This window comes from Microtus oregoni, unplaced genomic scaffold (assembly GCF_018167655.1).
Source record: "Microtus oregoni isolate MIOR12 unplaced genomic scaffold, Mior012 000002F_ref0000024, whole genome shotgun sequence".
Lineage (NCBI taxonomy): Eukaryota > Metazoa > Chordata > Mammalia > Rodentia > Cricetidae > Microtus > Microtus oregoni.
This window is the reverse complement of record NW_024543061.1, coordinates 68,251,896-68,278,979: the sequence shown is the minus strand read 5'-3', so window position 1 is coordinate 68,278,979 and position 27,084 is coordinate 68,251,896. Positions and strand designations below refer to the sequence as shown.

At 46.2% G+C, this 27,084-nt stretch overlaps 1 protein-coding gene, 1 long non-coding RNA gene, 1 other non-coding gene and 1 pseudogene across 3 annotated transcripts; 2 read left to right on the top strand and 2 right to left on the bottom strand.

Moving 5' to 3' along the window:
• The first annotated feature begins 7,046 nt into the window (after nucleotides 1-7,046).
• On the top strand, nucleotides 7,047-7,835 carry LOC121436290 (annotated as a pseudogene).
• Nucleotides 7,836-10,591: 2,756 nt separating this feature from the next.
• LOC121439932 lies at nucleotides 10,592-13,783 on the bottom strand. The gene is made up of 3 exons (XR_005973308.1): nucleotides 13,735-13,783; nucleotides 12,936-13,105; nucleotides 10,592-10,808 (listed from the first exon to the last, which is right to left on the bottom strand). It is a non-coding gene; the product is annotated as an uncharacterized LOC121439932 (long non-coding RNA).
• A 143-nt stretch (nucleotides 13,784-13,926) lies between these two features.
• Nucleotides 13,927-21,692, top strand: Fkbp4 (FKBP prolyl isomerase 4). Its single transcript, XM_041644390.1, has 10 exons — nucleotides 13,927-14,202; nucleotides 15,916-16,060; nucleotides 16,749-16,891; nucleotides 17,472-17,592; nucleotides 18,001-18,157; nucleotides 18,693-18,783; nucleotides 18,876-18,959; nucleotides 19,149-19,334; nucleotides 19,838-20,077; nucleotides 21,473-21,692. Exons 1-10 carry the CDS (start codon nucleotides 14,098-14,100, stop codon nucleotides 21,572-21,574), a joined length of 1,374 nt encoding a protein of 457 aa, XP_041500324.1. The 5' UTR covers nucleotides 13,927-14,097; the 3' UTR covers nucleotides 21,575-21,692.
• On the bottom strand, nucleotides 21,068-21,171 carry LOC121443891. Its single transcript, XR_005973722.1, has one exon. It is a non-coding gene; the product is annotated as a U6 spliceosomal RNA (small nuclear RNA).
• Nucleotides 21,693-27,084: the final 5,392 nt, after the last annotated feature.

Genomic DNA, 27,084 nt, shown 5'->3' with positions numbered 1-27,084 from the left:
TTGACATGGCTGTGCTTTTGCCAATAACAAACATCCACTCAGGATCCATTCACTTTATCCACTCCTCATAATGTTCGGACTCACCTAGACTCTAGGCCTCACTCCCCCAACCCTTGTTTTTGTCCTCAGTCCCAGTGGATGGGCACAAGACACAGAGGAAATGTCTCCAGGAACAGTAAGGATTGTTAGCTACAGCCTAGCAACAACGGTTATGAGGCACAAACCTGAACCTAATCTGGTAGTTGCTAGTTGAACACAAGAATTTTAATTCATCATGACTCTACACAAGGTTCTCTTGCAATTGTATTTATCAAAAACTATTTGATGGGCTAGAGATGACTTGTAGGGTAAGCACACTTAATGCTCTTGCACAGGACCCTAGTTCCTAGAATCTACATGGCAGTTGATAACTGTCTTATTTGTTCTGTTGCTGTGAGGAGATACCATGGCCAATGCAACTTATAGAAGAAAGCATTTAATTGGGGGTCTCTTACAGTTCTAGGGTGTCAGTTCATGATCATCATGGTAGGAAGCATGGTGGTAGACAGGCAGGTGATGTATGCTGTGAATATGTTTTATTGCCATTGGTTAATAAAGAAGCTGCTTTCAGCCAATGGCTTAACACAATATAGCCAGGCTGGAAGAGATATATATAGAGAGAGAGTAGGCAGAGACAGAAGCCATGGAGCTGCTAGTCAGAACCTTGCCAGTAGGCCATGAGTCTCGTGGTAAAATATAAAATAATAGAAATGGGTTAATTTAGGATATAAGAGTTAGCCTATCACTTAAGCTATTGGTCAAACAGTATTAATTGGCCAATCTGTATTAATACATATTTCTGTGTGATTATTTTGGGAGTCTGGGCAGCCAGGAAACAAATGAGCAGCCTCCTCCTGCAGTCAGGCATGGTGCTGGCACTGGCCTGATCCACAGGTTGCATATAACAAGCAAGACTGGGCCTGGCAGGGACTTTTGAAACCCCAAAGCCCACCTCAGTGACATAGTTCCGACAAGGCCATACACACACTTCCAATCCTTCCCAAACAGTTCTACTGACTGAAGACCAATCATTTAATCATTTGAACCTGTGGGGGCCATTCTCATTCAAACTCCCAACCATCAGTAACTTCACTTCCAGGGACTCTGATGCCTTCTTCAGGGCTCTTCAGGAAGTACACATGTGTGGTACACATATATGCAGGAAAAACACTAAAACAGTAAAAAAAAATTAAGTACTTGATAAAATAACTTTAAAAACTATTTATGTGTACCCGGAAATAAACATGGAATTTACACCCATCAGTGCTTACTGAGGAATTTGAATTTAGAAAAAAAGTACACAATACTTTTAAATAACAATACATAAATGCTTAACTATAGTACAGATATATAAGACACTGCGTAGCCAAAAATATTTTTTAAAATATTTAATAACTGAAAGGATACTGCTGCTATATCATGTTTTTAGAATAAAAGAGGGCTGGAGATGCAGGTCAGTTGGTAGAATACTGACATGGCATGCACAGAGCCCTGGGTTCAGTCTCCAGCCCCACATAACCTGTGTGTGTTAGTTTATCCTCTAATCCCAGCACAAGAAGGGTGAAGGCAGAAGAATCAGAAATATAGTCATCTTTTGCTAAATAGTAAGGAACAGTCCACCCTAGACTCCATGGGACCATCTGAAAAACAAGTTCGCTAAGCAAGTAAAAACATTTGCTTTTAAGCCTATGTTGCCCTGAGTTCAATCTCCAGAACCCACATGGTAGAAGAGAACTGTCTCCTGTGGCTTATTTTCTGACTTCCACATGTATGCTATGGCATGTGAACCCATACACATACTCCCTCACAGACACAGATTAATATGGTGGGAGAGGCATCAGACACTCACAAACAAGCCGCAGGCATGTAGAGGGGTAAGTCTGCCTGCCCATTTTTCTGAATTATTCAGAAAGTGTAACTTTTCCTTATCTCTGTCTCTTCTTCTAAGCATGGTTTCCTAACAGCACGGGTTTCCTTGCTCTACTCCCTTCCGCCATGTGACTACATCTCTGCCACACATCTGACCACCATGCTGGCTTACACGGCATGGATTTTCCTTCTCTCCTCTACCTCATCCTCAGAGCAGCAACTGTGGCTACAGCTGCCTGCCCTGGGAGAGTTTTCTTCCAAACTCTATAAAATTGTCCTAAGTTTCCATTCAAGGCCACTCTTAAAATCTTTTATTAATGAGACTACGAAACCTAAAAGGGGACCCTGGTATTGTCTGGTGACCACTAAAAGACCCCCAAACTCCAGTGACAGACCAGTTAGTACTGAAATGTCTCTGAAGAAAGATAGTAGCAGAAGCTCAAGAAATGTTTGATGATATGAGCTAGAGAGATGGTCCAGTGGCTAAGAGTCCATTTGATGCTCTTCCAGAGGACCTGCTTAAATTCCCAGCACCCACATGGCAGTTCACAACTCCCTGTAACTAGTCCCAAGGGACTTCAATCCCTTTTCTGGCTTCCTCACCACTGCACAAAAATTGGTATATTTATACACATATATGCAACATTGAGACACATAAAATAAAAACTAATTTCAAAAAAATTTGATAATATAAAATCCTAGTGCTACATTTGTAAGGCCCCAGGAATTCACATTTACAATTCTGTTCTTAACTTTGAAGACACCTCACCAAACATCAAATAAAACAGAATCACAAAAACATGAGCACACCATCACCAAAGATAAAAAAAAAACCTCATTATCACATCATCCTAATTATTTACTACTGCTTTGATAGGCACCATGATCAAGGCATCTTATGGAAGGAAGTCTATTTGGGATTACAGTTCCAAAGGGTTAGAGTCCACCATGGCAAAGCTAAGTAAGGCATGGTGGCAAGAGCAAGAAGTTGAAGGCTCACACCTTGAATCATAAGCACAAAGCAGAAAGTAAACTGGATATAGGGCCAGGCCTTAAGCTCTGAAAGCCCACTCCCAGTGACACACTTCCTCCAATAAGGCTACACCTAAACCTACCAAAAGCAGTGCCACCAGTTGGGGACCAAGTAGCAAATGTCAAGACTATAATGGACATCTCATTTAAACTACCACATTCACGAGTGACTGAAGTCTAAGAGAGGCGAGAGGACGCCAAGCACCAGCATTTAGAAAAAGCTAAGAGCCCTATTCCTGGGTCTGATGATGATGATGAAAGTCTCTCTTAGCAGTTTGGGATCCAGCGGATGGTTTCATTTAAAGAGAACTCACCTTTGACCCCCAAGCTCAGGCCACAGCACTTTCTTCTGAGTCTGAAGTGATACCTACCAGAGTTGACTGTGCTATGATTGTTCCTTTGGATTTCAGACTTGTGATGTAATTTTGTTTTTCATTTAGAAAAGCATTGAGTTGGTTAATTAACTTATTTCAAGTTAATTTCATAATTGTGTGTTAATAAAGAGCGCGTACAGGGCTATAGAGATGCTGGCTTGGTGGTGAAGAGCACCATCTGCTCTTAGAGAGAACTGAAATTGATTCTCAGCACCCGTATGTGACTCACAATCATTTACTTCACTTCCAGGGTCTGTAATGCCCTCTTCTGGCTTCTGAAGGCACTACACACATATGTTACAGACACACTCATTGAGGCAAAACACTCAAACATATTTATTTTTAGAAAAGTAAAAATAAGCCAGGTGGTGATGGTGCACACCTTTAACCCCAACACTCAGGAGGCAGTTGTAGGCAAATCTCTGTGAATTCAAGGCCAGCCTGATCTATAGAGTGAGTTCCAGGACAGCCAGAGCTACACAGAGAAACCCTGTCTCAAAAAACAAACAAAAAAACTAAAGGTAAAAACAGAAAAACATACATTAAAAAAAATAAAACTACAAGAGATGTATATAACTTTATACAACTTAACCACATGTGGATATGTGTATATATAGTCATAGAGCCAGAATATATGCATACTACACATACATCTCTATGTGCGAATGCATACATATACACCTATGTGAATGAAGGTTAAAAGGGAAGGAGATCAAAAAAGTAACATCCTGATGGTGTAGTGTCATGGACTAGCCTCAACAAAAATACTATTTGCCAGGGAAGGGGTGTAGGGATTAGAAATATAAGAATACAAAGACACATGTAAAAATAATAAAACAGAAACACAGAATAGTACTGAGAGGAAGGTCCAGTGACTACTGAAACCATCCACGTTTAATTTCCAGTTGCTTAAAATACCCTACCCTAAGAGATAGGAGTAAGATTAAAAAAAAATGCATTAACATAATACAAGGAAATGAATAGACCAGTTGAAGGTTGCAGGCTACATCCATAGTTAAACATTCTGTTGTTAGAACAAAGCAAGTCATACTCACACCATAGACCATAACATTCTGTAGGCAAATCACTCCCTGGGTGGAATACATTATCTCCTTAAGGGAGAAGGATATTAAGGGAGTCTATATATTATTGTCAATTATTGTTGACAATAACCTTGAGAGAGCAGAACTCTCTGGTCTAAATCTAGGTGGGACCTTTGTTTGAGGTAGAAACACAATAACCTTGAAGGAGTAGGTAAGGTCCAACTCTCTGACCTTTGGACAAGGTAGAAATCAGCTCACATTTTTGGGCCTCCACAATATAGTAGAAAGTCCTTATGTTCTTCCAAGGACTTTGCTCTACATTTCACAGTCGAGATGAAACATGTTACCAGAACTGCCATTTGCAGTTATTTAGAAGTTCTGAAGACTGACCCCAGGGCTTTGTCCACCCTAGATAAACATTCTCTCGCTGAACTATATCCCTAGTCAACATGTCTTATTTTAACAGAATCCCCCAATGTTGAAAGGATTAAGCCCCAAATGGGCATTGTCTTAAGAGGTCAAGTTGTTTGTTTGATTGTTATTTTAAGTTTTGGTTTTATTAATATGTGTCAATAACAAAACAGTTGGTTACACTTGGACATTTTCATTCATGTATATAATATACTTTGACCACATTCATGCCCATGAACCCTTTCACTCCTGCTGATCCTCTTCTTCTTAACTAGCCCTCCTCCTGTTTTCCCCTTGTTGAATCAATGAGCTCAGTTAGGGTTATTACAGGAGCAGGACAGCTTACCACTAGAGAAAGTGTATCTAACTCTCCCCAGGTATCACTAATTGCCTATAGATCCTCAGGGAAGGGTGGTGCCTTCTCTCCTCTAGCAACCCTTAACTGCCTATAAGTCCTCAGGGACCACCAGGACCTCATCAGATGCTCCCTGCTCCATGACAGAATGTTGGTGGGTTAAATATTATGCAGATTTTATGTAGGTAATCAGAGCTGCTGGAAGGCAGAAAGGACAACAGCTGCACCATGACTGGAAGACAGTACTCCACATCACTCTATCCCTTCCTCTGGCTCTTACATTCTTTCCGCCCCCTCTTCCGCAATGTTCCCTGAGCCTTGGAGGGGGTGATACAGATGTCCCATTTAGGGTTGAGCATCCCAAAGAGTCTCTGATTCTTGACCAGTTATGCGCGAGCCTCTTTCTTCACTAACTGCTGCTGCCCAGAGCAAAGAGGTGCTTCTCTGACAAAAGCAAACAGCAGCATGGATCTATGGGCATGAACACAAGCACATGAAAAGCATTTGATGAGCACATCATATTGAAATATCAGAAGAAACTCCCCCAACTCATGTCTATGACTTCCTCCAGCTTGGGTTTTTGATCAGGCTTATAGTATAGATGTGAATTCCCTTCTGTGGAGTGGGCCTCAAATCCACTCAGAAAGTGGAAGGAAGGCTGTAGAACCTTTCCCAAGTTCAGACTTCAAGGGATAAAAGACTTTGATACTGAAAATATAGACTAGTCCACTTCAAAGGAGAGAACTTTGGGATAAAGTGAAGAACTCTGGTGCAGGACAAACTTCCTATTTCTTTAGTCAAGCACGTTGTAGTGCTGTGCTCTGCCTGCCTTGAATACCCTTCCTAGCTTTGTGCACTAGGAAACACCTATCATCTTCCAAGACTCAGTTCAAGTACCTCCTTTCCCATCTCTCCTCAAGACATCAGTCTCCTACTCCCTTAGTACCTCACCCCACACTTGGCACTTTGTTCCCAGGGCTGTCTTGCTCCTTAAGACCATGATCTGTCCCAAGTGGGGAACCCACATGAAAATATAACCTCCAAATTAAAAGTAAGTTTGTTAAGGAACACATAAAAAACACTGAGATGATCTCCCTAATCTAAGAAGGGAGGATAGAGGGATTGTCATATACCTGCCTTGCACCTGCTAGGCTCAGCCATTCAGGATAGCTGCAGCTCGTCTGCCATTCTCTTCTCCCAATCCCATTTTCGGGCTAGGAATTTGACCTTTCTACTGGCTACTGCCTACTTTATGACATAATTCTCCCTCCAAACCCATCGGCATCTGTTAGAACTTTGGAGTTGCCATGTAGTTATCCATAAACAAATTTGGATCATCCCAAGTGACCAGTGACCAGTTTCTCATATTGGACACACATGCTTTGTAGCTTCAGCAACCCAGACAAACCATATTACTGTATGGTTTGTATCTGTGGCTGACATTACCCGTGTCAGGAGATACCATACCTGTCTTCAAACATGGAGCTCGAAACAACACACTCTTCTGATACAGTTGCAGTCTATGACTCCAAAGCATTTGGTCCTGATGCCTGACCATGGAAATATCACCCTTTCACCCAAAGATAGGGTTAAGATCTTTCCCCAGCTTGAGAATGCAGTAAAATTCAGAAGAATTCAATATTGCACCCAGTAGTCAATATTTCCACTCTGGAGTTCAAGTCATCTACATGTCAACATTGAATCTGCCTTTATCCTCTATAGCAAGTATATCAAGTCCATCATAGAACAAAGTCCCCAGATATTGGGATTACAAATTAGCTGTCATTCCTGAGAAGATACAGTCAAGAAATGAAAGAACTTGCTTTTCCCCAGGTAGAAGAGCCAAAAGCAGTTTGGATACACACACCCAAGAATGCAAAAAAATATATATAAAGAAGGAAGAGTTAGAATTTTTCCCAGAGCATGGCCACTCAGCAAGAGCTGGGGAAAGAGCAAAGGCTGCACCAGTTAGAACAGAAACAGTTCCATGCCTTTGAGGAGATGATCCAGAACCAGGAGCTGGAAAAAGAGTGACTAAAAATTGTGCAAGAGCTGAGCAAGATAGAGCCAGAGCCAGAGGGCCACTGGGGCCTGATTTAGAAAGGCCTCAGAAGCATTCACAACCTGGCTGTTATCCACAGGCTTCAGATCATAACACAGCTGTAGGCTAGCTAAGTCACCAGTGGTAGACAGGTCTTTTAGACCTGGAGTGCTGAGCAGCACAGAAATGTTCCCATCAGCAGTGGATGACATTGTAGGTAGGTACCTTGAAGCTATACCAAGTTTCCCAGTTCCCCAATGCTAACACTGCCCGTGACATAGAAACATGTGGAGTACTCTGTGGGAAACTGATGAGGGATGAGTTCACCATTAGACATGTAATCATCGCAGACAAATGCTGGGTCTGATTATTGCAACACATGGAATGAAGAAGACATTTTCTTCCTCCAAAATGAACTAGGCACTCATCCTTGGGTGGATTCACACTCCCTCACAGTCTTCCTTTCCAGTGTAGACCTACACACTCACTGCTCTTATCAGATGATGTTGCCAGCATCGCCAGCTTCTGTCTGCTTGCTCCCCAGGCTCAAGCAAAGGAAGCTATCTAAACTAACTGACCACAAACTACACGAGACTTCTTCCTGTTCTCTTAAAGGCTTTCATACGCCAAAAACATACTGTTGTTGTGTGGCTGTTAAAAGTGCATGGTGACTATCACAGACTAGTGTAAACATTTAAGAGCTATAAACCCAAATCAGTTTACTACTGCCCTTGGATTTAAGCTTTCCAGAAAGATTTGGAAACTTTTTCAGAGAAGACAGAAAAGGGGCAATGGGAAAAAGACTACTTTTTATTTGAAAACCAATCATTGAATATGTTTTTAAGACAAACATGAAAGGAGAAGCCTATCACACTAAGCAACTAACTCAAAAATTAGGTGGACTAGAGAACAGCTCTCTGTTCTTCTTGAATCAACTCTTCCCCATCCTCCTCTACCCTCCAGCTTGCCCATTATCCACCTTTGGACTAAATACAGCATCTGTGTAGCAGTCTGAGAGCCATTTAGAAATGTCTGGGTTCTCCCTTGGCTTGTGGTATGGTTGCTGGGGCAGCTCTTGGAGACAAGTTGGGATAACTAGTTGGTGGCCCAGTTTTGTCAGCTCACTGTTCCTGGGTTTAGGGTGTCAGTTGGCTCTGTCGTTGAAGGAAGACCCTGCTCCACTAAACAGCAGACAGTGGATCCTCCCGTGTTCCTCCCTGTACCCTGTCATCACTGTTACATCTCCGCTGCTTTAAGAAGGCAGACACAGTTCACTGTGATCGGTGCTTATATGTTAAGACCCTAAACTTAACCACTAGTTCTTTTCTATTTAAACTCAGCCCCTTCTGGTAGGATAGCATGTCTCTGGTGTTCTGGGGGTTTTTAGCTTTCTACAGAAATCCAGATACCAATTAGGATCTACCCATCTTCAGCAAGTCACGTGATCTCATTTACCTCCTATTGGTTGAGAAGAAGCAGATCTAATTGTCTGGAAACTTGCCTAACACCTAACACAGGCAATAGCAGTTTGGGACTGGCGGCATTATTTGTGAACTGAATGAAAAAAAGAAATAAAAGGGGAACATGGCTGCTCCTAAGGGGCTGAGGGTTTACTATAGATACAAAGGAAAAAGCAGGCAGAGAGAAAGGCCAGACTGAGCCAGCCCAGTGAGGACAGAGGAGGGAGATCAAAAGAGGAGCCTCTGACCAAAAAGGGCAGCCTGGGTCAAGAGACTGGCCAAGAGACACATGCTGCTAAAACTGGCAAGTTATATAGGGGCCAGAGGAGCTAGGAGCAGAGAAGCCTAGCCCAATAGCTGGGCTGGAGAGTTCAGGGTAGTGGTCAGGGTATGGCAACCAGGACCCCTAACAGGCAGGGACTGAGGAATGCTGGGAGAACTTGGCAGCCAGTGTCTGCTCTGATATGTTAACAGGAATCTCAGCTAGCCCTTTGTCCCAAGTTGGAGACCTAACAGGAACCAAGGGCACAGAGGCAGTGAAAGCTCCTATGCAATTGAGGTGCCCAAAACAAATATAGAGACGGCCCATCATCCATCTTGGAATGTTGCACCTCTTACACAGAGAACTCAGTATAGGGGATAATACAACCTGCATGCCTCAGAGGCCACTTTCTCGGCTCCCAACATCTACCAGATGCCGCCTCATGACTCTCCCCTTCGACTCCTACAGCAAATTTATTCACCTAAGTCTCGTCCTCTGATGTGCACAGATGCTCAGGTACATCCTGGGGTGGCTCTTTGTTGTTCCCAGTGCCTGCAACATCCCTCCTTCCTTTCACTGCAAATATGGTAGAACTAAACAAAATGGACTGAGAGTCTAACTCAGTCCATGTCCTCTGCTGTACATACAACAGAGACAGCAAATTACCACAAATTTGTTACTTAAAACAGAATTGTGGTCATGGGCGCTAATAATATCATCATTCAGGGAGCAAGGGGGCGGGGGGAACTATGAGTTTGAGACCAACAAGACCCTATGGCAAAACAATAAGAAGCCAGGTATGGTGGTACACACCTGTAATCCCAGAAGTTAGGAGGTAGAAGCAGGGGAATCAGAAGTTCAAGGTCACCCTTGGCCACATTTAGAAATTTCGAGGCAAGTTTGTGCTATAGAAAATTCTTGTGTTAAAAAAAAAAAAAGTGGTTGTACTTGGGAATGGTTAAAAAAAAAAATGGCCAGGCATAGTGGCACAGACCTTTAAGTCAAGCATGTGGAAGACAGAGACATAAGGATTTTTAAGTTTGAGGTCACTCTGAGATACATGGTGAGATCTCACTTCCAAAACATAAAAAATTGTGATAATGGTTATACAGTAAGTTTTGTTATGAAAATTGCACATAAAACAAGTAAAATGCAGCTTGACATTTTGGTTATGAGCCTAGCCTTTAAGAGCTGAAACATCTCTCCAACATATAAAATGCACTTTCTGTAAACAAAGGCTTTGAAGACATTTAAAGCAGCAAAACAAAAGACCTGGTGCCCAACCTAAGGCAGGGGTGCGAGGCTTCCACTCACAGCTGCACTTTTCACAGCCCCTAAGCTGGGGAGCAGCCAACGGCTCCAGTAACAGTATGCTTTAAAATGTGACATGCACACGCTGGACTGCTGCTCAGCCATACAGGAAGAGTGACAAAACCAAAGACTATGCTAAGCAAAATAAGCCAGACTTGAACAAATACTACGTCTTCTCTGTGTGTGGAGTCCAAATGTGCACACAGAAGAAGAGAACAGAAAGGGAAAGCATTTGGGAAAAGGAAGAGGGCGGAGAATGGGAGAGAGGCAAGAGCAGTGGGAGATGAGAACAAAAGAGTGACATCTGTATTTGAAAGGCCATAATGAAGCCCATTACTTTGTATGCTGACTGGAAACCCAAAAGACAAGCAAGACGTCCAACCTGGAAAATCCACAAAACCTTCGGTGCAGACAGGCGGAGTCTCCCACCTGACTCCTACTTGCATTTCACTTCCTTTTCTTCTTTTAAGACTTTTTTCATCATCTTTAGCATCTTGAATTTTTGTTTTCATTCTGGGAAGGTCTGCTCCAGGCTTTCTAGCTTCCACTTCTGTTTCTTTCAAGAATCCTTTTCTGTTGTTCTTAATGGTTTCTCCTTCCATGTTGTCATTCTTCAAAAATACAAAATGACAGTTTCAGTGGAAGACATTGAAAAAGTGTCGTTCTCTACGTGAGATATCTAGATAAAATCCTACAGAGAAAACAGGGTTGAACAAAAGAATAGAGACCTGTTCTTTGAATGGAGAGAAACTTCCTGTTTGAGAAGGAAACAGGAGGATCCCAGAGCTCTTGAGCAACCAATCAGTGAGTGCTGAGTTCGGTAAGATACTGTCTCAAAAGGTGAGTGGACTGAGAGAACCAGGTGGCACACCTTTAATCTCAGTGCTCAAGACACAGAGGCCAGTAGATCTCTGTGAGTTCAGGGCCATCCTGGTCTATGTAGTGAGCTCCAGGGCTGCCTTGACTATGAAGAAAAATACTGTCTTGAAGGAAAAAAAAATTTAAAAAACAAAAAAGAGTGGATGGACTGCTGAGAGGGCTCATCTACTAAAAGCACTTTTTGGTGCAAACCTGATGAACTGAGTTCAATCCCTGGACTCCATGTCAAGGTGGAAGGTGAGAACTGTCTTCTGATCTCCATACATGTGCTGAAGGACATACATACTGAAAAACACACACACACCACACACCATACCTACATACTAGTAAAAAAATTTTTATGGTGGAAAGGGATAGAGGAAAATACCTACACACATATGGATGCATGCTCACACAATGCGAATATTACTTAAATGGGCCAGGGAAGAAAAGGGTGAAGAGAAGGAAGGAGAAGAAAACACCTGCTTGCTTCCTAGGAGGAGAACACATTTGAGCGCTGAGGCCAGCTATTCTTCCAGAGGACCTGGATTCACTGGCAAAACACCCACACATGTAAAATCAACTTTAAAAAAAAAAAGTTTAAAAAATTTTAAAGAAAAAAAAGTGACATACACAATAAGGAAAAACTCCAGAATTACATGACCCTGCCATGGGACTCAAGACCTCAGTACCTGCGTGCCAGCCTCCGCACCCGCTGCTAGATCACATAGGGGGTGGCCTGTCCTCACATCTCCACACTTTACCCGTCCCTCTTACCACTGTGCTCACCTCCATCCCCACACACATCACATTACAATGATAACCATCACATACTCACTCAACACCGGAAGCCAGCACCGCACAGAAACACAGAGGCATTCCATCTTTTGTAACCATCAAGTCACCCTATTTACAGGGCTCACAACAAGAAATGGAGGCTTACAAATGAGGCAGCCTGCCTCAATTTACCCAGCTGTACCTGGGCGACCAAACTCCTTTATTGCTAACCACGTGTTTTGTCCACTGTATTAAGATGCCTGTTCAAGCAGTGTGCAGGCAATGTTGACGCTGCACGAACTCAAAGGCATTAGGCCAAGCCCGGCTGTGGTACGCACGCCTTTAATCCCAACACTCGGGATTGGGGATTGGCAGAGGCAGGCGGATCTCTGTGAGTTCGTGACCAGCCTGGTCTACAAGGTTTCAGGACAGGCTCTAAAGCTACAGAGAAACCCTGTCTCAAAAAAAAAAGAAAAAGAAAAAGAAAAAAAACAATAAATAAATAAAGGCGTTAAGCCTACAATGCCATTCTCAAGGAAAAGATACAAGCTTACTACTGTAAAACTTACCTTCTCTATCACAACTTGCTGTGCCAGATAATACCCAGAGGCCCAGCAGAGAGATAACTGACATGTGCAAGCCAGTGCCTTATAAGAGCCTTCACTACGGGAGAAGTAGCTACTCCGCTTCCATATTCTATGATGATGTCTCTCGTAACTCAAGAGGTCTTAGATTTTGGTTAAACTCATAAAACTGTAATCGGAAGGGACTACAACGAATTATCTAACAGTAATATAGTAAAGTTTTTTTTAATTTTATTACACTAATTTGGGAGTGATGATAGGGCTCACGGGTGGATGTCAGAAGACAGCTTGGTAGGGAGGAGTCTGTGTTCTCAACGCTGTGGGTGTTAGGAATCAAACCCAGCTCCGCAGGCACGCAGCAAGCACCTCCACCCACTGAGCCATCTTGCCAGCCCGGTCTCATTGCCTATTGCCTACTTAAGTGGGATCACCGAACAACATCAGGTCAGCACACAGACAAAAAGTTCATTAGTTTAGAATGAAAATTCACAAAGCCAATAGGTATCTGGTAGCACTCACCAGGCGCTATGTGTTAACCGTGTAATAGAGTGCAGGGCAGATTCAGGACCTCTCCAGGCAGATCTTCCGATCAAGCCAGCACTATTTCGGTTTTAACCACGCAGACTTGGAGCTCCACAGATATCGCTTAGGAAGAGCCGTTGAGAAGTTAACATCTCTTTCCCGTCCACCTTTAGTAAGAAGGGAAAGGGTTTTTTCTCTCTTGAGCTGAAACCATTTTGCGCTCCAGTACTAACAAAAAGGCCTGGTTAGTATGATACACAAAGCCCACTTAAAAATCTTTGGCTCAGGGGGTCATCCCTCACAAGATCTCCTGCTCACAGAATTTTGGAAAGCAACACTCATTCGGTGGGCCTGCGAGGCTGCAGGGAAGACAAAGTCGAGTTCCACAGTTTGTGCACCAGGGCTGAAGCTGCTCCTTCCTGGGCCTACGCTTTCACTGCCATGGCCTCTATTCTCCACACTGCTTAGGTGCCCACGCCCAGGACCCCAAGGCCATGCCACGGGTGTCTGAGGTCTAATCGCGGGAGGCAGACCCATGCCACTTCTCATCTGGCTGCCCGGATCCAGCTACTGCGCTGTGGGTCTGGGTGAACAGGGAGAGCCGCCAGGCAGGCCCGGGCTTGGGCGTCCTGAGGATGGAGAAGGATCTGGAAAAAAACGGCTAGACGCCGGCGGGGTGGGGGTGGGGAGGGAGGACGCGGGGAAGGGTGTGATCATCGAAATCCGAGAATGTAGAGTCCTGGAGTGGGAGAGGAGGCCGCCCCTAGGAGCCGTCAACCAGAAAAACAAATCTTACCAAAAGAACCCCCTCGGGTGCCCTCAGCCCAAGAGCCCCAACCCGTTTAACCGCTTCTCTAGAAAGTTCCCCGCTCCCGCCCCTTCGCTGCCCGTGCGTGCCGCTCCTCCTGACCCCGCCCCCGAGGCGAGTGGGACCAATCACAGGCCGGGCCGCGCCGCGCCCGCCCCTCGGCGTCGCCCCACTCGGCAGCAGGCGGTGAGCGCGCGGAGAGCCCGGTGCGCGAGCCTGGAGCGAGGTTTGCGGTGGGCAGCGCCGCCTTGTGCCGCACGCCACCCGCACCGTGCGCTCACCCCGGTCGGCGGCCAGAGCGCTCGGCTCGCGCTCGTCCCACTCCCGCAGCCAACGGTGCGCCTAGCGGCCATGACCGCCGAAGAGATGAAGGCGACCGAAAACGGGGCGCAGTCGGCGCCCCTGCCTCTCGAAGGAGTGGACATCAGCCCCAAGCAGGATGAGGGCGTGCTCAAGGTGAGAGGGGGCCGCGGAGACCCCAGCTGGAGACTCGTGGACCTCAAGCGGGTGGCACGGGAGGAGGATGGGGGAATTTGCCATCCCAGTGCGGGCTGCGGCCCTAAAGATGGCACGGTGGCTGCACGCTCCCGGATCGTGCGGCCCCGGGAAGGAGCCCCCACTGCAACGCCAACTTGATCCGGCTGCACTGTGCGGCTGAGAGGGGCGGGGCGGAGCGCGAGGGCCGCAGCCGGGGGGCCCGGGCGGGGGGGGGGGGGGGCACGAGGCCGGGGCGAACCTAGGGGCTCGGGCCTCGCCTCCTAAGGACCCCTCGACCGCAGCGTGCGCGGGCCACCTGGGCGAAGGTGCGTCAGGGCTCGCCCACTTGAAAGTTAAACATTAGCTAGGACCTGAAACGGCTCCAGGGAGCCGTTTCCTGGCCGAGAGCCCTTTGTGCCTCTCCGCGCCCCCTTTGCAATTGCCGAGACCCAGCGAGGTCACGGACTCGGCCATGCTATGCCCCCTTTCTCGGCCTGGGGAGAGCAGGAGCGGTGCATGCCGGGACCTGTAGTTCCTCTCCCTCTCCTCCTGAGCCTTCCTGAGTTGGGGGTTCGGGGTGCTGGCCTTGGGGGAGGCGGTTTGCCCTGGAGCCAGCGGTTCACTAGTCGCCTGACTGCAGATAGCCCGAGGAGCGAGGGGGAGGGCGCCCTGACCTGGGTCGGGACAATGGGCGCCGGTTCAGAGCAGGTTCTGCCAGCAGTCCAGGACGGTGAAATCCTAACCGGCTTTGCACGCTGCTCCCTGCATCCATTGTTTCTCCCCGGAGCGTCCCATCATTGCTCGGTACCTAGTGTGTGTGGCCTGTGCTCAGCAGAGACCTCAGGGACCCTTGTTGGTCCAGAAATGCTGCTCCTGGCTTTCTCCCCCAGCTCTAGCCGCTCCCCTGTGAACATGTGGCCTTTCTTCTCTGTTTACTGCAAGGTTCTGATTCCCAGAAGGCCAGTTTTTATCCTCCACTCCTTTGAGGTCCCTGTACATTCTTATCAGCCTTCCTTTAAAGGATGGTTCTACATCCACCTAGTGGCCCGCCCACGGGGTCACCATATATAAAAATGTTAAACAGAAGCAGATGCCTATATGTTCATCGGAAGTACTCTAGTCCTGAAAAAAGGGCCCCTTAGCTTGCTGGTCTGGTAATTTTGTTTCCCAACTCTTAATTTGCCAGGGCTGATGCAGAGCCTCTGTGCTCTGTAATCTGGCCCTTCCTTTTCCCAGTTTGGAACCGATCTGTTCCCTTCCTTACTCTGATTCCGATTCCGTTCTATTCACACCAGGCCCTGATCTGATGACCCACTAGTTCCTATCCACGCTTTATCAGTGTGTTCTTCAAGCACCTCCAGGGGATGGGAATTGTCCTCAGTGCTTGACAGTTTCTGGATAGTTGAGCAACTTGGCCAAAACCATAGACAAAGTTTAAACCGAGGTCATTTTATCTGAAGCGTTCCAAAACCGGTCTGGACAAACCTGGAGGGAGCCAGGAAAGTTCCTTGAGTCTAAGCTAAACCACTAACATCAGAGTCGTTTGAAGATTGAGCTCTTGGACCTGCTAAGAAAGAAGCAGGAGGCAGTGGGGGCAGCAGAAAACACTACATGCCTTACAGGGGCTTAGGGGCAATGAGGGCCCTTCTGCCCACATCCCTGGGTACTCACGTTTTCCCCCCTTCCTCCCAGGTCATCAAGAGAGAGGGTACAGGCACAGAGACACCCATGATTGGGGACCGGGTCTTTGTCCACTACACTGGCTGGCTCTTAGATGGCACAAAGTTTGACTCCAGTCTGGATCGCAAGGACAAATTCTCCTTTGACTTGGGAAAAGGTAGGCATGGTTAGTGGGCTAGCGGGGTAGGTTCCAAAGCTGATAGCAACTGTCACAAGCAAAAATGATGTTCTCAGCCAAGCTTGAGTTGGGCACAGTAGTGCTTACCTGTGTTCCCAGCTACCAGAGAAGCTGAGGCAAGTGAGTCACTTTGAACAAAGGAATCCAAGATAACCTTGGCAAAATAGCATAAACTAGTCATCAAAACAGGAAAAACACAAAAAACACCAGAACTAAGATCAAGGAGGAATGGTTAAGAATCTATCTATTGCTGGGCAGTGGTGACACACGCCTTTAGTTCCAGTACCCAGGAGGCAGTGACAGGTGGATTTCTGAGTTTGAGGACAGCCAGGACTAACTGAAATCTGTCTTGAAAAGCAAAACAACAAAAAATAATCCATCCATTATCTGTCATGTGTTTTCTTCTACTATTCTAGGACTGGTTGGTTTCTATCCCCATCTCATCAATTTAGCTCCTCCCTCCCTTTGGGATGGACAGTCTTGCTTCTTGAACTCTTTGCAGGGTTGAGCAATCTCTTAATGTGCTGGGAATGTCAACACTGCTGCTGCTTGTCTCTGGTCCCGTTTCTAGAGGTGTTCAGATCCCCCTTGGGTGTGCGCAGCTCTCTGAATCTTGAGCCTAGAGTTAGACTCCTGCTAAGCAGGTATTGTTTGCCTCTACCTACAGGGGAGGTCATCAAAGCTTGGGATATTGCTGTGGTGACCATGAAAGTGGGGGAAGTATGCCACATCACCTGCAAGCCAGAATATGCCTATGGGTCAGTAGGCAGCCCTCCAAAGATCCCCCCCAACTCCACACTTGTATTTGAGGTAAGTGCTGGCCACAGAGTGCCAGGCAAAGAGCCAGACCTTATCTCACCCCATTGCCTGGCTGTCCTCCAGCCCTTCCTGCCTCTTGGAAACAATGTAGCCAAGCCTGAGGGCCTAGCTTTAGTAGGAGGCCAGTGGCTGGCTCTGCTGCTGCCACCGTGGCCAATACTAGAAGCTTTGGGTTAGAAGAGGGGGCTCCAAAGCCCTTGTGGAAAGGAGCCGGGGTCAGGACACATCAGGGATATAGAGGGTAGTGTGGAGTGTTGGCATCCTGGAGCACAGGAGGGAGAGACACCTTCCTTCCTATAGGTCTGCTGAGGGGAAGAACTAAGACTATTCGGCTGAAAGTAGAAAACCAATCAGTGGGCATTAGAGAATATTCACAAGGCCACTGAGATGCCAGGCCACTTCTGATGCCTACCAGATTGTCTCATGTCCTTGCTAAATGAAGCAGGATGATAGAGAGCTTTCTTTCTGGCTAGATGTTGTCTAGCCGTTAGTGGTAACTCTAGGGAGTAAAACAGAGTTTCGCTGCTGAGTTGATGCAGAAAGGAGTTGATCACTTTATCTTATTCCACAGGTGGAGCTATTTGAGTTCAGAGGAGAAGATCTTACAGAAGATGAAGATGGCGGGATCATCCGCAGAATACGGACTCGTGGTGAAGGCTATGCCAGGCCCAATGATGGTGCTATGGTAGAAGGTAAGAAAGTGTAGTCTGACTGGGCAGTGGTAGCACATGCCTTTAATCCTAGCACTTGGAAGGCCTGAGTTCAAGGACAGTCAGGGCTACACAGAGAAACCCTGTCTCAAAAAGACCAAAAAAACAAAGTTAATCTGGTGTAGGAAGAAAAATCTAGAGTTGCATATGATTCCTGGCTTAGAGATGAAAGGCCTTGGGTGGTTTGAACCAATTCATTTCCTTCCTGTAAGTCTTTTGTCTCATCCATAAAATAAGGAGTTAGACCACACTATCTTAGCATCCCTGCAGGTCGGAGACACAGAGGTTATCTTGGGTATGAACGGTAATTTGGAGATGGGGGAGGCCAGTGGCAACTTCCTCAATGCTCTGCCCCCTCACATCTGGGGTACTGCCTCTCTTTGATGCCAGTGGCACTGGAAGGCTACTGTAATGACCAGCTTTTTGACCAGCGGGAGCTCTGCTTTGAAGTCGGCGAAGGGGAAAGCCTAGATCTGCCCTGTGGGTTGGAGACGGCCATTCAGCGCATGAAGAAAGGAGAACATTCCATTGTATACCTCAAACCTAGGTGAGACACAGGCACTTTGCAGAGCAATGGGACATAGCTGAATGCCTACCGTGAGCTGTGTGATAGGCATTCACAAGCCCTGTATGCTTGCTTCTACTCTGAGGATGCTTGTCACCATCACCTCATTGGGTCTGGAAGTGTGGCCCACTGTTGCCTGTATTTCCTCGCATTCAAGCCTCATCTGAATCCCTTACCTGCCAATATCTAGATTTTCATCTGCTATTAATTTATGCAATTGTTAACGTTTATGGAAACACCTACTGTGTACCATGCATACTAAAGTTCTTAGGGCTTCACAGCGGATCTTGTTCCGTTGTCTCTGAGTCAATCATCTCAACAGTGTATAGGGACATGTAGAGGACAAGCGGTAGTGAGTGCTATGCCACCGCCCAGCTGGGTAGTAGAGAAGTTAGGGAAATGTTTGCCAGACCCAGGTCTCAAGATGGGAAGGTACTTTCCAGGAAACAAACAGGAAGCCTTTCAGCCCAGAGCAGACGAAGGCTGTGAGGTGACCCAGGAGTTTTCACCCCCACAGCTATGCTTTTGGCAGTGTTGGAAAGGAAAAGTTTCAGATCCCACCACATGCTGACCTGAGATATGAAGTACACCTGAAAAGTTTTGAGAAGGTGAGTCGGCCTGAGGTGTCCCTTCTCCTGGAGTCCGGTCTGTGGGTGCCTCCGAGGAAGCTGACCGCTATCTGTTCTCTGGGATGTGACAGGCCAAGGAATCTTGGGAGATGAACTCTGAGGAGAAGCTGGAGCAGAGCAACATAGTGAAAGAGAGGGGCACTGTATACTTCAAGGTGAGCCAAGGCCAAGGTACCCCGGGGAGCATTGTCCAGATGGTACTCTGTCACTGTTGTATCTTTGTCCATCGGTCTGGCATGGGAAAGAGTGGGAATCTGGTGTCCAGGAGTCGCTTGTGGCTACTAGGTAAGGCAACCTGGGCTGCTGAACCTGTACTGGGTGCCTGAGCCTCTCTCCCATTCTAGGAAGGCAAGTACAAGCAAGCTTTACTGCAGTACAAGAAGATTGTGTCTTGGCTGGAATACGAATCTAGCTTTTCTGGTGAGGAAAAGCAAAAGGTCCGTGCACTGCGACTGGCCTCACACCTCAATCTGGCTATGTGTCACCTGAAACTACAGGCCTTCTCAGCTGCCATCGAAAACTGTAACAAGGTGAGGTCCCTTCAGGGGATGTGGAAACAGCATTTACAGGCAGGACTAGAGCACTGCCTGTCTGAAAACTGCCCACCGTCACTGGGTGGTGTTAGTGGGATCGGTGGTTGGGAATTCTGAGTTACAGACCCAAAGAGAGGCCTCGTGTGGAAGTAGCAGGCACTTTAATGGTGGGAGATAATAGATACAGACAGTGAGCAAGCCCTAGCTAGATTGGGGGAAGCTAAAGGGAGTCGGGTTATTTTGTTATCTCTTCTGTATCTGGAAAGGTGAGACCGTGTTCTTCCTGCATCCGAAGACCCGCTGTATTTCCTTTCTTCCTCTTGGATTAAATTAATTTCTTCCTGAGCCATGACCCTTCTCATTTAATGCCCCAGTCTTTTTTCCCCCCTAACTCGACACCAGCAGTTTCCACTGAGCCTCATCCTGCCGAGGGGTCCCTTGGGGATCCAGCTGGTGCTGCAGAGTTTGATGTCTCTGCTGTTTTCTCTCTGCGCTCTTAGGCCCTGGAGCTGGACAGCAACAACGAGAAGGGCCTGTTCCGCCGGGGAGAGGCACACCTGGCCGTGAATGACTTTGACCTGGCTCGAGCTGACTTCCAAAAGGTCCTGCAGCTCTATCCCAGCAACAAAGCCGCCAAGGCCCAGCTGGCTGTGTGCCAGCAGCGGACCCGCAGGCAGCTTGCCCGGGAAAAGAAGCTCTATGCCAACATGTTTGAGAGGCTGGCTGAGGAGGAGCACAAGGTGAGGGTTAGGGTGTGTCATTGCTGTGAAGAGACGACCATAACCAAGGCAACTCATGGGAATTTTTAGAGGACTTAAATCTGAACCTATGGGGGCTGTTCTCATCCAACCCACATAGTGGGAGTTGCTACAATGGACAGAAAAGGGTTTTCCTGGCTTCTTCAGCACATAAGGTGTGCCTGGCCTTAACCCCAATGGGCCTGGAGTTGTCTATGGCAGTTGGAGAAGCCAGATGTTACTCTCCCCACAGGAAAGAAATGTAAGTCCTCAGTATTCACCCCACTGGTCCGGCTAGGCCAGCAGCGTGGAAGTACACATCAGGGCCCAGTTCTCATGGTTTGATTTTCTTTGAGACAACTGGCCTAAAATTCCTTCAGTAGACCAGGCTAGCCTGGAACTCATGGTTGTCTGCCTGCCTCTGCCTTATGAGTCTAGGTTTGAAGGGTGCACCTCCACACTCGAGTCGAGGAGGGTTATGTAGTTAGCCTTCAACCTCCACAGAAGCACATGATCCTGCCAGTTCACCCTCAACACAGCTGTGCTGTGTGTATCTGTTCATTCTTTGCCCCGGTATGTTAAGTAATGACTGGATGCTTATTTTATATTACTACTTCCCATTATCTTTTTGTTTGTTTTTGTTTTTTCAAGACAGGGTTTCTCTGTAGCTTTGGAGCCTGTCCTGCAACTAACTCTCGTAGACCAGGCTCGCCTCAGACTCACAAATATCCGCCTCTGCCTCCCAAGTGCTGGGATTAAAGGCAGGCGTGTGCTACCACCGCCCAGCATACTTCCCATTTTCTCTTCCTGCTGTGTGGTATTCCACTGCACGTACGTGGCACGTCTTACTTAACCTGTTAGTTGCTTTAGTGTCCCTAATACCCTCCAAAAGAAACAGGTTATGAAATATACTGCCTTTCTAGTAGCACATTTAAAAGATGAAACTAAATGGTGAATTTGATATGTTGCTCTATATATTTTCTTAATGAGTTTAAAAGTATGGAAAACTTCAAAAAAAATTGCGTGATAGCCTTGCTCAGGGACTGTGCTAATCTCTATCATTGCAATTTTAGTACACATGCTACTGAGGCAAACATGAGGTTAAAACATTTTAAAATATTTTTGTGTAGCAGGTATGTCATATAGCACAGTGGTAGAGTGCTTGCCCAATATGCTCGAGGCCTTGAGTTTAATCCCAGCACCACAAAGAAAAAAATAGTTTAAAACATCCGAAATCTGTGACATTCAGCAGTGGTGTGTTGAGTGACATTATCAGTTCAGAATGTGCATGTGCACGTGTGTGCTTTGAGGACCATTCCCGGATCACTGTGCCTGTGCCTTTCTGTTAGGATTGTCTTTTACTCTGGAATTCAGCCTCTTCTACTTCCTCATTTACAGGCCAAGGCAGAGGTGGCTGGAGACCATCCCACTGTCACTGAGATGAAGGGTGAGCCCAACAATGTGGCAGGGAACCAGTCCCAAGTGGAAGCAGAAGCATAGCCTGCCTCTTCGCCTGCCCACCCCTGCGGCTGCCTGTCTCCCTGCTCCCTTCTCTACTCCACCCTGTTAGTTTTGTAAAAACTGAAGATTTTGAGTGAATTAGACCTTTATTTTTCTATCTGTTTGGATGTTGACTTTGGAGGGAAGGGAACAAGAGCAGGCTGGGGGTAAAATGGGGGGTAGTTTTAGATGGTGTCAACCCTCTCTCCTCCCCCATTACACATGCGTGTTTATCCTTCCACACGTACACATCAGAATGTTAATTTATTTCTCCCTCTGTTAGCTCCATTTTTCAAGTGGTAGAAGGGGTATGTGATAGGGATGGGGTCTGATATGAAGCCAGGGTGGAGAAGATGACTCCTGGGCAGCCATTTTCCTCATCCCTTCCGTCTCCGGTTCTTTTCCAAGTTGCAATCTCCCTGCAGGTGCTAGGGGCATGGGAAAACCACTGTGTCCATTAGCTCTCTCACCTTGCTCTCCTGAGATGGTATCCCTGATAATCCTCTGGTATCACAGTGATCACTGCTACACAGCACCTTCCAGTATCAGTTTCCCTCATCCAGGTTATCCCTGTCCCCATCCCCTCAGCCTCTTTAATGCACGCTGAAGGTCCAGGCACACCTCAAGTCCTGTGCTTGAGCAATAAAGTGGAAACAACGAAATGTGGGTGTCAGGCAGCCCTTTATGTTGAGCTCTGGGGTAGGGTGTGGTGGGTACATATGGGCAGGGGCCGAATGAAGAGGGGCACACTCCAGTCCAACTTAGGTGCAGCGTATGCTGCAGACCCTCTATGCACACTCTGAGCTCCAGTGCACATTACACCTCCCAACTGGGCAGCACCTCACCATGGATCTCCAATACATCCTTCAGCAGCCTTCATTAGAATGCTGGTATTATTCCCCCCATAACGGGAAAAGGAAATACAAACCTTGGGGAAACTAGGATCAGAAAAGCTGGGTTTGTACTGCTGCCCCTGTTGTGGCGGTCATCTTGGATGTTTTGCCTGTACACCATGTACATACTTGGCATCTGTGGAGGCCTCGGGTGTTGGGTGCTGCACATCAAACCTGGGTCTTCTGCAAGTGCACTTAACTTCTTAAGCCATCTCTGTAGGCCCAGCCCTTAGCTTCTTAAGGTATAAAAGCTCTAGCGGCACTGGTTGGCCAAGGTCACATAGCTTGTTACATGAATTCAAGTACTGATGTACTTCTTAAATCCACCTCCTCTGTCTTATCAGGCACACACTGTACCTCCTTCATATCTCTTACCTAACTTGAGTTTTGACCCTTGCAAGAAGCCAGGTGACCCATGTCAGCCACATTGAACTTCCTCTTGTTCACCTACAGGTCAGCTCATTCGCCCCTTGCCTTTCTGTGTGGGCTCTGACAGTCTGCCTGCCCATGTACCTGTGTAGCTCTTGACATTGTAGAAGATGTATTCTATGGAAAATGTCTCAGTTCTTTGTGTCAGGCACCATGTCTGCTAATTCCCTTGGTAGGTGTAAGTCCAGGTTTGGGCTTGATTTTTTTAAGCCTGGTTCCTTTGGGTATTTCTAACTTTGACTCTTGACTTTGTTTTAATGCTTTAATGACAATATCAAGCAAGCCCTTGCTAAATTGCTAAGTACTTAACAGTATAATCTTTGACCTGTACCAAGGACTCCCTGTGATACAATCTTTGATCCAACTGGTTCCTTTGGGTATTTCTAACTTTGACTCTTGACTTTGTTTTAATGCTTTAATGACAATATCAAGCAAGCCCTTGCTAAATTGCTAAGTACTTAACAGTATAATCTTTGACCTGTACCAAGGACTCCCTGTGATACAATCTTTGATCCAACTGTCCTAAGAAAGAAGCTTGGCCTATTTTACAGATGAGGAAACTCAACCAAAGCTTGGAGAACAGCTCAATTACTAGATTGCTTACTCCAAAAGTGAGTACCTGGGTTTAGATCCCCAGCATCCATGTCAAAAGCTAGGTACTGGACCTAGAGAGACAGCTTAGTAGTTAGCACTTGCTCTTCAGAGGCCCAAGGTTTGACTCCCAACCTGAGAAGAGGATGCACTGCCCTCTTGGACTCTGCACAGGCACTGCACATGGTGCATGTATGGAGACTGAGGCACTCACATAAACGTTTTATATTTTTATTTCTGGCATGGTGACACACTAATTTCAGCACTCAGGAGGCAAAGATAAGGGTAATCCCTGAGTTCAAGACCAGCCTGGTCTACATAGTGAATCCAGGGGCAAATAGATAGTCCTTAAAAGCTGTGTGTATTTGTGAATTGCATGTATCTATGTGTACAGTCGCCATATTGCAGAAGAGGCTGTTAAATTCCCTGGAACTAGAGTTGGTAGTTGTAAGCCACCCATCATGTGCTGAGAACTGAACACAGGACTTCCCAACCTCCAACTCCAGGGGATCCAATGTCCTCTGACTTACACTGTCATCTGTTCACACACAATATGCACTCACAGACAATGCACATCGTAAGTAAAACCAGGCATGAAGCACTGGGTTAGATCCCCAGCACATGAACCTTGCATGAGGGTGCACTTGGGAGGTATAGGCAAAGGGATCAGAAGTTTCAGCTACTTAAGTTCAAGACCAGCCTGAGATAGGTGAGATCCTGTCTCAAAAAAGAAACTTTGCAAAAGTCAAACAGAAATGTCTCCTTGAAGATGAGTTCTCTGAACTAGCCTAAATTACTTTGAGGTCATGTGATTGAGGGCCAGTCTTGAGCCTTTCTACAATACATGGGTAAAAAGCATCCCAAATCCTGTTTTTTCTGGGAAGCTCTTTGAGAGTCCAAGAACTTAAAATTTACTGTACTTTTATAGGACAGTAGAGATGGAAAAGTCCTGTTTATTATAACATTAAAACTGTCTAGTGAAGATGATTTGATAAAGTGATTTAAGTCTTTATAGCCAAAAATAATCCTGCTACATATTGAAGTTGGTCTAGACGACACTACTCATGAGTGTCTTCTAGACACTTGGCCCTTGCTCACCCACACTTGAGCATTTCTGCAGGGAATGTGCTCAGAAAGTCCAGCAGCAACTGCTCTGAGCTTTTACTATAGATTTCTAAGTAATTCCTCTCTGGAAATGGAGTTCTGTAAACTAAAATGGAGTTCTGTAAACTGCCACCTAAATATTTCCAGCCTATGAGGTGTCACTTCTCCCTACATATCTTTCTTCTCCTGCCCCCCACATCATTGTTCACTGCTCACCTGCTCTTTAAAAAGGCACCTTTTCGCCACCTGCACTAAATAGTGTGTTGTCCCTCCACTGTGAGAGTCTTCCCATTCCCATCAGACTGAAGAGGAAAGTCCCTGCTATGGTGCCCATAAAACCTACAGGGCCTAATGCCTTCTTGGTGCACCTGTGATATCCCCCTGAGAGCACCTCAAGTAAATGGTGTGTCTCATTTCAGCTGAAGGAAAAAGTAACACTAAGAACTAGGAAAAAAAAAAATACTTGTAAGAAAATCATTGCTGGGAAAAGGGATCCAGCCCTTTAGCTATGCAAAGGCCCAGTCATGTGTTCCACGGTGATGTACTCAAAGGATGTGGGTGTACAGAGATTTGGTGGTTCAACGTGTAAATGCTTGCACAAGCATGAAGACCTTCCAGATCTCTAGCAGCCATGTGAAAACTTGGCATCCTAAGGCATGCCTGCAACCATGAAGCGAAGTGGTGCACAGTTCACTGGCCACACACACTGCATGAAGAAGTAAGCTCTGGGTTAAGTGAGAAATCATGTCTCAAGAAGATGGAGAAGCAATTGGGGAAGACATTTCAAAATCAACCTCTGACTTTCACGTATGTCCAGATGGTCAAGCACACTCACAAGTGTACAGACATAACACAAGGCTTAGTTTATACCTTTTTTTAGGGACATTCTTTCCTATCTAATTTTATTTGGCTCTCTTGATTGACAAAAGACATGGCATCCAAAGTTGTGAATGACATGACATGACCTTCATGATGATAAACAGTTGTACAAACTGAGGCTGGAGAGATGGCTCAGTGGTTAAGAACACTGGCTGCTCTACCAGAGGTCTCAAGTTGGGTTCCCAGCAACCACATGGTGGCCCAACCATCTGCAGTGAGATCTGACACCCTCTTCTGGCCTGCAGACATACATGCAGGTGGAACACTGTATACATAATAAATCTTGGGAAAAAACAATTGTACAAACAACCAGACACTGCGACTGAAATTCCAGAACAAGAACTCCAAATGAAGGGAGATTATTGTGGAGTACTGGGTCAGGAGGTGATTTCAAGGAATTGGGTCAGACCAGCACATACAGTGAGAAGTAGGCTGCTGCTCTACTCTTCTGTCCTAAGAAAATTAGTGTTTATCTTCTAATTTTATTAGGGAAAAAACAGTAAAAAAAAAATTACTTATTATATGCAGGCACAAATACTACAAGGTTGATTTTGTTTTCTCCTTAGAAACCTAGTAAGATATTTGGGGGTTGAACAAGGCTGACAAGTAGACAGCGGGTATGTGAGCATACAACCCCTCCATGAATAACAATGAGTTTGAAGCACCAGGCATACCTGTGTGACCTGGACCTCCCAATGGATCTAGCTGCCTCCGCAGCTCACCCCTGACAATAGAAGTTGGTAACCATTTATCCAGGAATGGATTTGCAGTCCCCAAGACTGATTCAGACTTGCCTCCTGCTTGTATTTTTCCTTTGTACTTTCAGCTGTCAGATCCACTGAGACCAAATCCATCATTTTCCCTCTCCTAGAGTAGAAAGGTCTCACTTTCAGCCATCTCGCATTACTTTCAACACAGAAAGGCCATCCAACATATTCAAAGTGTATGTTTGTTTTGGTTGAGAAACCATGTGTAAATCAGCCCAAGCTTGCACATAAAAAAAAAAAAAAAAAGGAGACAGCCTCGTGTGTTTCAGGCTGGCCCTAGACTGCATGTGATTGAAGGTAACCCCGAACTTCTGAACTCCTGCCCCTACCTCCCAAGTGCCAGGAAGGTGGTTTTTGTTTGTTTTTATTGTTTTTGTTTGGTTTTTGAGACAGGGTCTCATGTAACCAAAGTTGGCATAGAGCTAGTTCAGGGCTGACTTTGAAATCTTGGTCCTGCCTACTCCTCCTCCCACGTGCTGGAGTTACTGACAAGCCTGACCACATCTGGCTTAGTACTCCTGTTGTCTTACGAAGACACCTCAAAAGAATGGCAGGACCTGACTCAACAGGGTAGGTATCCCAAAGCAGCCAGTCCTGAGAATAAGGATCCCACCTAAACTAGAGTGAGACCGCTTGAAAGAGGAGGCTTTGCGCTGGTGGTGGGGACTCCACCAAACAAGCCAAAGAATCCCAGCAACTTTCATTTTCCCAGGTGCTGCCCCAGTGACCGGAAAGCCCCTAGCATTTTGGATCAAACATCTCACGTCTACCACTTTCAGCCAAGTTACTCAATCTTGCTGAACGTGTTTTCCTCATGGGAAGAAACATTTAAGCTTACATAGCTGTG